A 14349-nucleotide genomic window follows, 5' to 3' on the forward strand; every position below is an offset into this window, starting at 1 on the left:
TGCACGCCTAGAGCCCATGCTCCCCAACAAGAGAAGCCACCGCAATGAGAAGCCCGCACACCGCAATGAAGAGTAGCCCCCGCTCACCACAACTAGAGAAAGCCCACACGCAGCAAAGAAGACCCAATGCAGCCAAAAATAAATAAATTTAAAATAAATAAATTTAAAATAAATAAATTTAAAAAAAAAAGAAAAAAATAACAAGTGTTGGTAAGGATGTGTAGAAATTCAAACTCTTGTGCACTGTTGATGGGAATACAAAATGTGCAGTCCCTATGTTAAACAGTGTGGAGTTGCCTCAAAAAGTTAAAACTAGAACCATCCCATGATTCAGCAATCCTACTCCTGGATATTTATCCAAAATAGTTAAAATCAGCATCTTGAAGAGATATTTGCACTCCCACATTCATTGTAGTGTTATTCACAATAGCCAAGAGAGGGAAACAACCTAAATGTCCATCCATGGATGAAGAGATAAGGAAAATGTGGTCTATTACTCAGCGGAATATTATTCAGCCTTAAAGAAGAAAAAGGAGCTTCAATATGGATGAGCCTTGAGGGTGTCATGCTAAGTGAAATAAGCAAGTCACGGAAGGACAAATACCATAAGATTCCACTTACACGAGGCATCTGAAGTAGTCACACCTGCTGAAGTAGAAAAGAGAATGGCGGTCCCCAGAGGTTGGAGGTGGGGTGATGGAGAGTCTTCAGTGGGAAAAGTATCAGTCGTTCAAAATGAAAAAAGTTCTAGAAATCTCCTGTACAACAATGTGTATGTACTTAACAATACTGTATTGTATACTTACAAATTTGTTATAAAGGTAGATTTCATACCATGTATTTTTTTTTACATAATTGAAAAAAAAAAAACCCCAAACCTGCCCTAGATAAGACACACACAAAAAACAAAAACTAAGTGAAGAACCTATGTTAGTAGGAAATGTTTTGCGGTATTTAAAATTTTAAATTTATAAGAACTTCTAATCTTACGGTTGATGTTGCTTCTTAAAAAAATATTGCTTAAGATTAAATATAAATTTTGCATATTAGTATTAAAATTAGAGGCAGGCATGAATATGCTGATATATACATATAAATGCATAGAAATTTTAAGGTGGCTACTGTATTATAATATAGTATATACAGCTGATCCTTGAACAATTCAGGGGGTTAGTGGCTCTGACACCGCACCGTTGAAAATCCACATATAACTTTACAGTCTGCCCTCTGAATCCAAGGTTCTGCATCTACAGATTTAACCAAGCTCGGATCCTGTGGTACTGTAGTACGCATGTAGTGAAAAACAATCTGCTAACAAGTGGACCTTCATAGTTCAAACCTAGGTGCTCAATGGTCAACTGTATTTAATGTATGTAATATCGTTTACATTTAACATGGCTAGTGTCCTCGTACATATATGAAGTTACTCAAGTATAAAGTCATTGTCCTATACTATGTTGCTCCAACTAGTTTTCTTACTAGTGTTTCATTCTTGGCATGGCCAAAGAATGGGGACTTAAGCTAAATCCTTTTATAGGCAAGGCAATACCTTAATAATGAAATAACTTTGATCTTTTTATCTGAATGATTTATTTCAGCGTCTTTAAAATGTTTATTTCAAAATACAATAAACTTCCCAAATTGGGTTAGTAATGCGACATTTGAGAGTAAGAAAGGTAGAAAATACTGTATCTTTGACTTACTAAAGAAATTTTTACTGATACTGATGAACTAAGGGACCCAACATGTCTCGTGTATATGAACTGTATTTTCGTGGGTACTCCGTAACTTTTGCTACCATTTCGTTGTTTATGTTACTTCCCTTAACTTCCAAGATTTTTTGCTTGTTTGCTTATTTAAAAATCAAAATCAGTGCCACTAACCCCCTGAATTGTTCAAGGGTCAACTGTATTATAATACTAGATTATAATATACTAGCCACATTAAAAGTTTCCCCCCTAAAATCCAATTTTCTTAAATAAAATTATTAGAAGAAATTGAGTCCTTGTATTGGGACTTCCTTATTTTCTTTTTATAACCTCAGAGTGCTGAAACAACACTCTGAAACCTCCAGCAGGATCTGTAGAAATATTTGCTAGAGTAATATTAGCTTGTTGTAGGGTACAGTGCAAAGGCTGTAGAGCGGTGTTTCTCAAAACCACTATGCTCCCCCGAAAACGTGTTCAAAACAACAACAAAAAATCGCAAACCCTTTTAGATTAGAATAGTGAGCCAACAGAACCCAAATTTGCCCGTAATTGCCTACATCTTTTAATTGCTTTAAAAATTCCACACTTAAAACACTCTATTCTTGTTGTTGAGGTTAAGGAAGTTCAATCAACGTGTTTTAGGAGCAAATCCCACATTGAAGAAGAACTTATTTCTGATCCTTGGTAATCTCAGACAGCTAACATCCAATTCCACTTTGTTGCAGTTTTCATTGTTAAGAGTTTTTAGCAAGATCTTTGGAACTAAAACTTGCCTCCTAAGTATTTTCATATACTGGTCCTAATTCTGACTTTAGTAATTGCTTTCATTTTCATAATACAGATGAATCAAATACATGGAAATAACTATCATCTCTTCCTTAAATTTTCCCATTACCCAGCCTAAGAATTCTGAATTATGTTTTCAAACCCTTCATTCTATATCTTTACCTTTTAAATGTAGGTTTCTCAATATTCTTCTTTTTTTTTTTTTTGTTCCCACCATGTGGCTTGTGGGATCTTGGTTTCCCGACCAGGGATTGAACCTGGGCCATCGGCAGTGACAATGTGGAGTCCTAACCACTGGACAGCCAGGGAATTCCCAGTATTATTCTTAAAGTGTGGTGTCTAGACATGGTGTGTGACTTTTTCTAACTAGAAAGGATTTTAGCCAGAATCTGACAATTCAGATTTCAGACCAATTTCAACCTGAACACTTGTGTTCTTTGGCAACATAGTGTTTACATTTTCTTTTTTTAAAAGGAGGGAAAAAAAGAATGCCTTTAGCTAGAGAATGACTCTCCAGTTACTACAGACACACCATTCTATACTACCGCCTTCCTGTCTGTTTCACTCACTCACATTTCCTTCTTGGCCCTCAGGGTATTTGAAGTTACAGCTCTGTTACCTAGACTTGATTCCATTTAAAACCCTCAAGTCTATTAGCTTTTGTGGTAACTGTAGCATACTAATAGCTTGCCCTAAAAGTGTTGCTTACTGAAAACCTGGGTGATTTTAAGGTGAATTTTGTTTAGCCTCATGTCTTTCATTCTGTGAGTATGCAGTTGATTGAAACCACGCGTCGGATATTGTCTTCATCCTTGTTAAATTTTACCTTGGATTTTGGCTTATTTGCCCAAGCCCATAAAATTGAAATATTGATTCTGTTATCTATTATATAAATATCTGAAACTTTGAAGCATTTGTCATTTATGTATTCATCCAAATTGACTGAAACGCTGAACACAGTGGGGCTATGTATGGAATCAGTGCTGTAACAAAAGTTTCCCTTCAGCTCAGTATTTGCATGTTAATTAATAACCAATACTCTTTGGGTGTGACTGATATTTTAATTATAAGCCCATCTAATTCTGATAGCCATAACTCTCCATTTAATCCACAAGGATAATATGAGCTATTTTGTCAAACATTGATGATACTCAGGATATCTGTTCACTATAGACCTTAAATGGGTTAATTGAGTAACTCTATTAAAAATAAAAGACGTGACCATAGGGGACCACTTGCTCTTCCTCTTGCTTTATCAATTCACATTATATGCCTGTGTGCACATATGGGTAATAAATAAGATGTATTAGTAGAACACTTTAGTACTGACATTTACCATTTGTAAGGGAACGAAAACGTATGGAAATACCAATTACATTTTAAAATTTAAAGACATCATTTTCCAAGCAGAAAATAATCAGAAGGATATGATTCTATTAATAATATATGCATTAACCTGACTCTATTTTTCACATTTGAAAGTAATTTCAAAATGCCAACGAGGACACTGAGGCATAACTTAGCTTTGCTTTTTGTTGATTAAAATGCTGCCACAAATCCAATTTATTTAAGCCTCAGTTTACTTTTTAATAAATTATACAGAAATATTTAACTGAATTTCTCTAAATTTTATAATATTGTCAAGTGATTTGTTTCTTCATAATAAAACATTGCTTATCTGAATACTGCTCTTCAGTGTTTTTCTGATTTAGTGCATATACACATGTATTGAAGATTTGAGTATCCAGATTGTAGTCTTGGCTCTTCTGGGGCTGACAAACTATGCTAATTTAGACAAGTTATTTAATCTCTCTGAGTCTTTGCTTCTAAAATAAACGGCTTGGAATACAGTAAGTGATTTTTAAGGTCCATTCCAGTGCTAATCCTTTGAAAATTTTAAGCTGTTAAAAATGCTTTTAGTTATATGCTTTCATAAATACTTGTTCAGTTTTTAAGAAACTGAGAAATCGCTAGAAATATAGTTTAAGGTGAATCTTGTTAATATTATTGGAGAATTAGTTTTATTTAAAATGACATATTACCCATATAGAAAAATCCTCATGAACTCAAACAAATCAAACCACACTTCTGTAAAATATTTTATTAACTGCGATCATTTATAAATAGGTAATTATTGCATTTTAATAAGAAAGAGAAAAACATACTGTGAGACTTCATATAAAATGTTCATAATTACTTCAGACATCTGATTTTAATGATTCTAAAAATATTTCCCACTGACTTGACTCGTGACTTCAAGGAATTGACAATTTCTGAATATAAATTTTTCTTTTATTTTAAATCCAAGAAGTTACAGTGTTAAACATCAAATTTTACTAAAACTAAGCGAGCAAAGGAATGTCTAAGAAAATATTCATATTGACTTTGTTCAAATGTTTCCTATTTTTTTTTTACATGAAGCAAATGGTGTGGTTTTTGATTGTATTAAAAAATCAATATATGAGCAAAAACTCATGTTTTTTAGCTAAAAGATGAGTAAGAAGTGTTAAGTTGATAGAATTAAATTCTCTAAAAATATTTATTTGTATGACACAACTTGTTAATTTTCCCTTCCCCCTTAATGTGCAGGGACCATTTCTGTAGCTGCGGTTTTTTGGTTTTTGGTTTTTTTTTCCATCAGGGAAAATAGTGCACTTCTTTTTAAATTTAAAGAAAAACCTAAAAAATAGTCTTAGTTTTATGACATAAACTTTCATTAGCAAAACTGATTTAAAAAGACTTAGAAGAGGTCTAGGGATTTTTATCATACATGACAATTATACTTAACATACTGAACACTTTCTAGGTTTTCTCGGTTTTTTTTTTTTTTTCTTTCATTTTTGTGTTGCTATTGTTGGCAAATGAAGTGAAAAAGTAGTATCAAAACTATGAAATAAGAGCCAAGTTTCAAAGCACTTTTTTATTATGATACTGTTTTTATTTATGTTTCACAGCATGTTCTCAGCTTATACCCTCAAAAATGAATTTACGTATTGGAATATAAATACAATGTTTCCTTGGTATGTATACAGTGGGACTACCACCTTCCAAAGTCTTGTGTTAGTGTTCGCAATTAAAGCCCCTGAAATGAGGACAACATGGATTTATGTCTTAAGTATTGTACTCTCTTCTAAGTAACCTAAATCAAATACTATTCAAGTATGTTGAGGAGATAAGTAATGTTCTACTTCAAAATTTTCATTACAAGGAGTGGTTTTTACTGGGGGAATCACATTAAAACAAAACCACTTCTAGTGTTGGACAAAGGCATAAAAGAAGATTTAGATCTTCTATTTGCCAGTGTAATTTACTCTTCAGATTTTTATCCTACCAGTCAGAGGAATAGTTGTGCCTTTGTCTGTAAAGCTAATATCCCCATCATGGCCTTTGACAGCCTCTCTTTCTAATTATCAAAGATGTTGCTCTAAAATTGATACCCTAATTATGTCTTTAGTCTTTCTGTCTCCACAGGCTACTTCTCCCTGGCCTTCAATCTATGTTTAGATGTTCCACAATGTTGTAAAGTCCTTCTTGGGACAGTACTTTCCTTTATCTTCATTTTTTCTTCTTCCTTTCCTTTAGCTGATAAATTTATAAATTTGCTTCCTAAGGCCCCTTTTTCCATTCCAGCCACTCTCTCCTTCATTCTTTCAAATCTGACCTCCCTTAGAACTTTGAAAATAACCTTCCTAAAAAGAGTCACTTAATGCCATTCTTGCCATGTTGAACTGTTTTGTGTGTGTTTTCATGCTATGTATAAATGATGCCATGTTTAATACCACTGTGCAAATTCTTTTGGTACGTTTTCCTCCCTTAGTTCATGAAATCCCAATGCTTTCTCACATTTCTCTTATTTTGCTAACCATTCGGTTCTTTCCTTCGCTGACCTCTTCACTTCTCTCCAGGACTGTGTACCAAGGCCACAGGCTTTTCTCCTCCTACAACTTGTTTTGTAAGAGTTTCACAAAAGTAATTTTATAATCTTTGATGTTTAAATACCATTCGTATTTAATATACATAGTAAAGAAAACTGTAGAAAGATGAAGTTTTCCAAGTCAGTATTATATAATTTAGCTTCATCCAGAGAGATGCGGGGCTGTGAAGACTTCTAGTGAAGCACAACACAGAAAGTGACAAGAGACACGCAATTCAAAATATTAAGATTTCCTCGATTCAATTTGACTATATGTTGTTTATGTTGGAAATTATATCTGAATAGAAGATGAACAACAGATGCACTCTACTCAGGGGGAACCTTACTACAGAAAATTAAAATTCCAGTGTATGCTTGTGGATTTTTAAATTTTTGATCTCAAATAAGTGACTATAACTCAGAAGCACAGACAAATTTGTGTAGGGATGGCATATCTGTAAACAGCAAAGAATAACAGAATGAAACCTATGTGGAATTCTTTTTTTTTTTTTTTTGGCTTTTAATTATTTTTATTGGAATACAATTGATTTACTTTATAATTTGCTTTATAACTGTGTTAGTTTCTGCCGTACAATGAAGCGATTCAGCTATATGTATACATACCCCCCCTCCCTCTTGGATCTCCCTCCCACCCCCTCCCATCCCACCCATCTAGGTCATCACAGAGCACCGAGCTGAGCTCCCTGTGCTATACAGCAGGTTCCCACTAGCTATCTATTTTACACATGGTAGTGTATTTATGTCAATCCTAATCTCTCAATTCATCCCACCCTCCCCTTCCCCCGCTGTGTCCACATGTCCATTCTCTACGTCTACATCTCTATTCCTGCCCTGCAAATAGGTTCATCTGTACCATTTTTCTAGATTCCACATATATGCGTTAATATACAATATTTATTTTTCTCTTTCTGACTTACTTCACTCTGTATGATAGACTCTAGGTCCATCCACATCTCTACAAATGACCTATTTCTTTCCTCTATATAGCTGAGTAATATTTGTATATATGTACTATGTCTTCTTTATCCATCCTTCTGTCGATGGACTTTTAGGTTGCTTCTGTGTCTTGGCTATTGTAAATAGTGCTACAGTGAACATTGGGGTACATGTATCTTTTTGAATTATGGTTTTCTCAGGGAGGTATCACCTCACACCGGTCAGAATGGCCATCATCAAAATATCTACAAACAATAAATGCTGGAGAGGATGTGGAGAAAAGGGAACCCTCTTGCACTGTTGGTGGGAATGTAAATTGATGCAGCCACTATGGAGAACAGTATGGAGGTTCCTTAAAAAACTAAAAATAGAATTACCATATGACCCAGCAATCCCACTACTGTAGAATTCTTTTTTGCCTGATAAAAGTAGTTTCCAGGGACAGTGTGAATTTCTGTTTACATCTAGAATGAAGCGATGGGCCCTGCTATGAGTTCCACAGGAAGGCTAACGAATCAGGAAAAATGATGAAATTTTAAAAGGAAGGGCAATTCTCTTTTGTCTTAAATACACGTTTTTATAGAATGTCAACCTAATGGCTTAGAAAATATAGGTTATTTATTCACAGGTTATTAATGACTCTCTAATCTTCACATTCAGGAGGCTCTAGGTCAAGGTTTTTCACCCACAGATAGAATTACCTTCTTATTAGTTGTTATACTATCTCAGACATTGTAATTTTCCTAGAAAGAAAAGAGAGGTTTTCATGAAAAGTGTCTCTATTAATGTTCAAAGTGAAAGTGAGATCTAAAAATTATTATAATTGGGAGTGGGGCTCCAACAACTTTATAAACTTACCCCTGGGCTAAAGTCATATCAGCCATTCAGGAATCTCTGTTTAGAACCTTTGGACATCATTCGTATTTGGAAATCATTTAGAACTCCCATGCTAGCAAAAAATGTTCTGCTGACATTGTGAGAAGGTATCTGATATTTTATTAGAAATTAGTGGGTAAATAAGGTTTTTTTGTTTTTGTTTTTTTGTTTGCTTTGTTTTTTTTTTTTGGAAAGTGAACTGTGTAAGAGTTAATAGACTAAGCAGTAAGGAATGTCTGCCAGGAAGCACAAGTATTTTCTTAACTCTTGAAAACCTGTGTATGTCTCATAAGGATAATAACCATTTCCTTTAAAAAGTCACTTTTTCCCAACAGGAAAAAGGCTTATTTAGCTGGTAGAGAAATTAATGCCTGTATTACTGTATATGAGGAAAAAATAAAATTAAATTACAATGACTGTTGGCTTCTTTCACAAGAAAAGCAGCCATTGTTTTCTTAGATATAATTATATCGTGCGTGTTTACTTTATATAGAACTTTTCCCCAACAGTACTAGACAATGGGTATATTTTCCCTCGAAGGAAATATTAAAATTATTTTCTATGAAATATTAGTCAAATTGATATCCCTATGACTAATATCATATCAAAGTATGGGAAGGGAATTGAAGAGCCATGTTCAAAGAGCCTTGACTCCTTAAGAAACACAAGATAATCAGTGTTGTCTTGACCAAGCTGTGATTTATCTCCTCTTAACAAAGTGCCACTTATCTCTTCATCAAAATGTGATGGCAGATGCCATCCTGAAGAAATTCACTTCATTTTATCATACGTCCTGAAAGAGTAGTTTCCTTGATTTAATATGTAAACTTAGAAAGTACAGTGTTCCTTGGCTTAGCTGTGGTGGACACTTAGATTTGCGGAGAGGTAGGAAAGGAAATTGTAATGATCCTGAGAAAGACTTAGAACTTTTACCTAGGGCCATCTTGGAACTTGCCATCTTGGAAACAGAGATTGGAAACCGCTGTCCCAGCCCTTCATTTTCCTTCTTCATCACATCATTGTCTTCTCTCAGGACAAGAACTCAGACTAGTATTACAAATGATAGAAAAGTATGTGGTTTACTTAAAAGGCCAGAATGGTTTGCTTGTGTTCCCTCTTCTACTGTGCTAAAACATGCTCAAATTTAGACACTGCTTATGAGGGTAGCGATCATCATTGCCTGGCACTCATTTTTGAAGTCCACACAAAGAGGCTGATTGAATCCATTCGATCAGTATGTGACTTGCAGTTTTCAGACAGTTGCCCAAATTTTCTGGATGCTTTTGATGTAGAATAATGTCTGTAATTTGAATTGCTGAAATATGGAATATTAATAAGAAGTTCTATTTTTTGTACATGGGATTATTATTAACCCAGGAAAAAAATCCCTGTTTTTTTTTTTTCATTTTAGTCTATTTGTAAATATATTCTAAGAAACAAGTGGTCAAGAGGCTGAAGACTGTAGTGTGCTTTCCAGTGTCTCAGACCATTAACTTGCAGATTAGGTGAAATTAAACATTGTCACTTAAACTGTCTTGGCAATAAAATAATGATAAGTTATCATTCAGGCTCTTGGATGGGAAACCTAGGGGAGAATTTCACTTTGCCTTTGTGTTGCTTTCCTGCAGGTTACTTTTTTGATTGCTGTGGTTTTGGAGAACAGGATTTCTAGGCATCACCTATTTAGTTATTTAGTTCAGGCTAATAACTTTTCTGATATTGTCAATAGAAATTAAACACAAATCCCTTGAACTGTCTCTCAGTACAAAATGTAGTCTGATTTTCCCTAGTCTTTTTTTGAAGGCAGCTAGAAAGTTCAAATCAATAAATGCCTTGTCCTAATGGATGATAGTTTTCAACATAACAGAATTGTATTGTTTGTGAATTACTGTACTTGCACACCTTTGGCCAAATCTGTTCAAACAAATATTGTTGAACAGATATGGTTATGAATACAGTTCACTAACTTTGTTAAGAAAGTAAGCAGTAAACTAACACCTGGGAGACAAATGAATTAACCCATTGTGAAAAAAATGTATAACTTTCAAAAATTCTGACCTATGAAAAAATTCCTTTCAGTTTTATGCAAATCAGCCATGCGTATTTTCAGATCTCAGATAAATTGTAGATTTTATTAATCCATAATTATATCATAAACTCCTGCTCAGTTAAAATGCCATGTTATAATATGTGTGAAGCCTGATTATTAACAGTGACTGATTTAACTTAATAGAAGCCTGTACTTTGTAGGTCTAGATTAACATGTCAGAACTTGCTTATCTTCCAAGTGAGACAAAAACCACTGACGGAGATGGAGTAACTTAATCAAAACACTATATAGCTGTGTGCGTTTTTTTCCTAGATTGCTTGTTAAAAGCCTTTACTCTTTACAAAGAATATTCTATTCATACATTGAGAAATACATTTAAACTAATGGGAAAGCATTTATGAATGAAATAGGACATTTTCCTTCACTAAGTGAATATTAGCTTTGACATGACGAACGTCATTTAAATGTCCTCTCAAAACTGTAGTCTTTAAAGAGAAGTTATCTTGAGTTTAATTTGTATTTTTCCTTTTACTTCATTGCTATTTTTTGGATTTTCTCTGAAGAGTATCCATATTTATGAAACATTTTATGTAATATTTTAATGATCCAAAATTGATAGTTCAAACTTGGAATAATTGACATATTTAATGGATGATTTTATTTAACAAATTGTGTAACTTCATTTTGAAATCTATCAGCCTATGATTTTGTTCCAAAACATTTTGATATTGTTACCAAACTCAGGTTCGGCTGCTTACCACTCAAAAGCCAATAGTTAGAGAGGCAAGTGTTGGTAGTAAGAAAACTGCTTTAATCAGAAAAGCCAGCAACCTGGTGAGAAGAATGAAGAATTCTCATTCTCTTGTCCTGAGACCAACTCCGAAGATTCTGCTCAGTCGTGATAGGCTTTTAAGGGAAAAATGGGGAAAGAATCTCAGTGAATTATCGAGGCAGGAGGTTGGGTTCTGCCTCATCCTTCACGGCGTGCAGACTGGCTGACGTTCTTCCGACGTTATCTTCCTGCGTGATCTGCCTGCAGGATTGCTTAGGGCAGCTGTTGGGGGTGGAGAGCTACTCATTTTTACCTGCTGAATTCTTCATTCTTCCTCCTTTTAAACTAGGAAAAGAATCAACACGTTGGGCAAGGCGTGGTGTACATTCAGGAGAGCATAAGTCAGGAGTTAAGTTACATTGCTTAGTGATCTTGTTCCTATAATTAGGTTTTTAAGGTTAGAGGGGGACAGAAATGGGTCAATAGGAAATGGGCAAAGAGCTGCTTTCAATTCCCCACTGTCAAACATCATTCCATTTCTATGGGATCAGGGGCAAAGGTCCATCTTCTGCAACTTCTTCACGCTGACATGGGGCGCTGTATTCTCAGAGTGGAAGATGTCGACATGAGTATATAACATCTCTTTCCTGACAATTTTAGTTGCCCACTTACATATGCGGGCAGAGCAAGCTACAATTATTTTGATGCCCACAAAGACATAGATTATTATGAGCAATCGTGTTAATCCCATTCTCTTGAGGCCAGTTCTTGGAATCGTGCTGGCCATAGACTCAGTACTGCTCAAGTTGGAGTAGCTCATGTCATGGCTGCAGTCTGGCTTTTTCCCGCTGGTGGCAGTTACAGTATCTGTAAAACAACTCGGGAAGGTGCATCAGACACTGAGTCTGTGACTCTGTTGTCCTGATCGTTAACTGCTCGAGGCCACTCTTTGTGACTCAGGGAGGCCTGGGAGACTTCAGCTTTCCTACCACCAGAGGTAGGAGACGTGCAGGGGCCTTTGTACTTGGTGGTGGGTTGGGGGGATGAGCTACAGGGTTCTGCTTGGTTCCAATAGCCCTTGTTTTTTTGTGGGAATTCACATTACAAACAGATCTTGAAGTTTAATAATATTTCATGGTATATACTCAGAGACAAATATTGTAGCATCTTCCAATTTGGTAGAGAACATGAGGGCAGAATATAGGAGAATAAAACAATATAAATATCTTCTCCAGTAGGCAAAGAGGCAGATAAATAAAAAATGGTCGTATTCTTTCTAACCAATTCCAGAATATTCACTTAGCATACATTAATTATGAACCTATATGTTTAAGATATTGTGCCATTCACTATGGTCACGAGGTTAACATTTCCCTAGTTGGTGTCCTGATGGAGCTTTCACCCTCATAGATGTATTTTCATGGCAGAGAGGAAGCCTGATTGACTAGGTAAAGAAGGTTTAAATCTATGATCTCAAGAAGGGGCATTGTTTAGAAATAGGAATAGGTTTAAGAGTGGTTTAGGTACATTATTAAAGGATTGACATATTATTAATGGGTAAGAAACTTTTATAAATTTGGGGTGAAAATACGTTTGGGGAAGGACATCTGGGTCTTTTCGTAGCCCAGACAACAGGGCTGACATGGCCCATGGGCTGTCTCAGCACTGCAGCCCCTATTCACTTGGGCACAATAAAAAAAATGCAGCCAATGTCTGATCACCTCTCCCTGTTACGTGTATTCTAAACTCCAGCGATGTAAGCCTACTCCATACTTCATTTACTCTTGACCGTGAATTTTCACCAAAATACAGCGCTTTCACATATATGTAAAGCTACTCTTCTCCCTAGGGCAGCATTTTAAGCAAATTTGGATTTATATTATGTCTGCTTATTGGATTTATTCTTGCTTTTTCTATGATAAAGGTTATATTTTTTAAATTCCTTAGAGTAAAAAAACAAACAAACAAAAAGTCCCAAAGCCTCATGAACCTTCAAAGGAAGTTTTCAAGTTCAAGTTTCCATTTCAGACTTCCTGTAATAAAAGGGGTTATTCACAGTCACCTACCCCAAGAGGGGTGGAAGTCACTTGAGAAAACTGTGAATAGAAAAGTAAGCAGACATTCAAATGCTATGACTTTCCAACTCTGCTTGGCTTTCTTTTTACTCTGAAGAAAGTATTCAATGATACTTTTGAGGTCTTCTCTCTTTGCTTTTGAGTCAATTAATGTTTAAAGTAAATATTCCCTCAATTATACTGCTGCAGTTAGGCCTTCCTTTTTTTCATACATGTCACCTTTAAGAATGTGGGTTTTTTTTTCAGTAGATAGTGTAATAAACAGTATTTTGGTGCTTGAACAATCACTAAAACTTTTCTGTTTAATTAAAATAAAATTTTAATGCCCGAAGGATATTTCTTTGAAAAATCAGTGTTATTCTAGAAAAATTTCAGTCAGTATCTAATAGAGCTTTCCAGCATTATTTTCTTTATTCTCTAGATAATGGGCATTGCATTAGGATCTTACTGTGTATATGCCTGACCCATTAACACAGACTCCTGCTCTGCCATTAACTAGGAATAGATCATTTAGGATTTCAGCAGTGAAGACATCCTTTTGCTTGTCTCTTAACTTGAATTATTCCTAGAGGTAATGTAGTGTATTTTTCAACTTCTTTTGTCGTGTGACCTTTTCAGATTGCTTCTTGAGGGCGCAGTATTTTATTTACAGCTAAAATGTGCCATAATGACGTATGAGGTCCTTGTAAAGGAAAATGTTTTGGCCATAATAATAAAATCGTTATTAAGGACAAAATGTTAAAAGATGGAGACGGGTCTGTGTTCTATATACCGCCTACGATCGTTTGGAAAAGTCCTGCCTCCCTGTGTGTTTTGTCAAAACATTTAGGGTCACCTCTGAACTGTACCTGGCACCTCTCTTCTTCCACAGAGATCTAAAATTGCAGTGTTTGATAAAATGTGGACCTACATGAGAAGCGCAGAGCCCTCGGTGTTCGTGAGGACCACAGCCGAAGGAGTGGCCAGAGTGCGCAAGTCCAAAGGGAAATACGCTTACTTACTGGAATCCACCATGAACGAGTACATTGAGCAGAGGAAGCCTTGCGACACCATGAAAGTTGGTGGGAACCTGGATTCCAAAGGCTATGGCATCGCCACACCTAAAGGATCCTCATTAAGGTGGGTGGAATAGTATAACAATATGCTAAATGTTGTTATAGTATCCCACCTACCCTGATGTGTCTTTAAGACTCTCTCATGGTTTGTATATG

General features: G+C 35.4%; 1 protein-coding gene across 9 annotated transcripts in view; it reads left to right on the forward strand.

Moving 5' to 3' along the window:
- GRIA2 (glutamate ionotropic receptor AMPA type subunit 2) overlaps positions 1–14349 on the forward strand; it is a 169690-nt gene that overhangs the window by 149466 nt on the left and 5875 nt on the right. For all 9 annotated transcript variants that reach the window (XM_082461692.1, XM_082461699.1, XM_082461693.1 and 6 more), the window contains one exon: positions 14010–14257. In XM_082461692.1, the coding sequence (XP_082317818.1) occupies positions 14010–14257 (248 nt within the window). The remainder of the gene's footprint in view (positions 1–14009; positions 14258–14349) is intronic.

This window comes from Balaenoptera physalus, assembly GCF_965194825.1.
Source record: "Balaenoptera physalus genome assembly, chromosome: 5".
NCBI classification, from domain to species: Eukaryota; Metazoa; Chordata; class Mammalia; order Artiodactyla; family Balaenopteridae; genus Balaenoptera; species Balaenoptera physalus.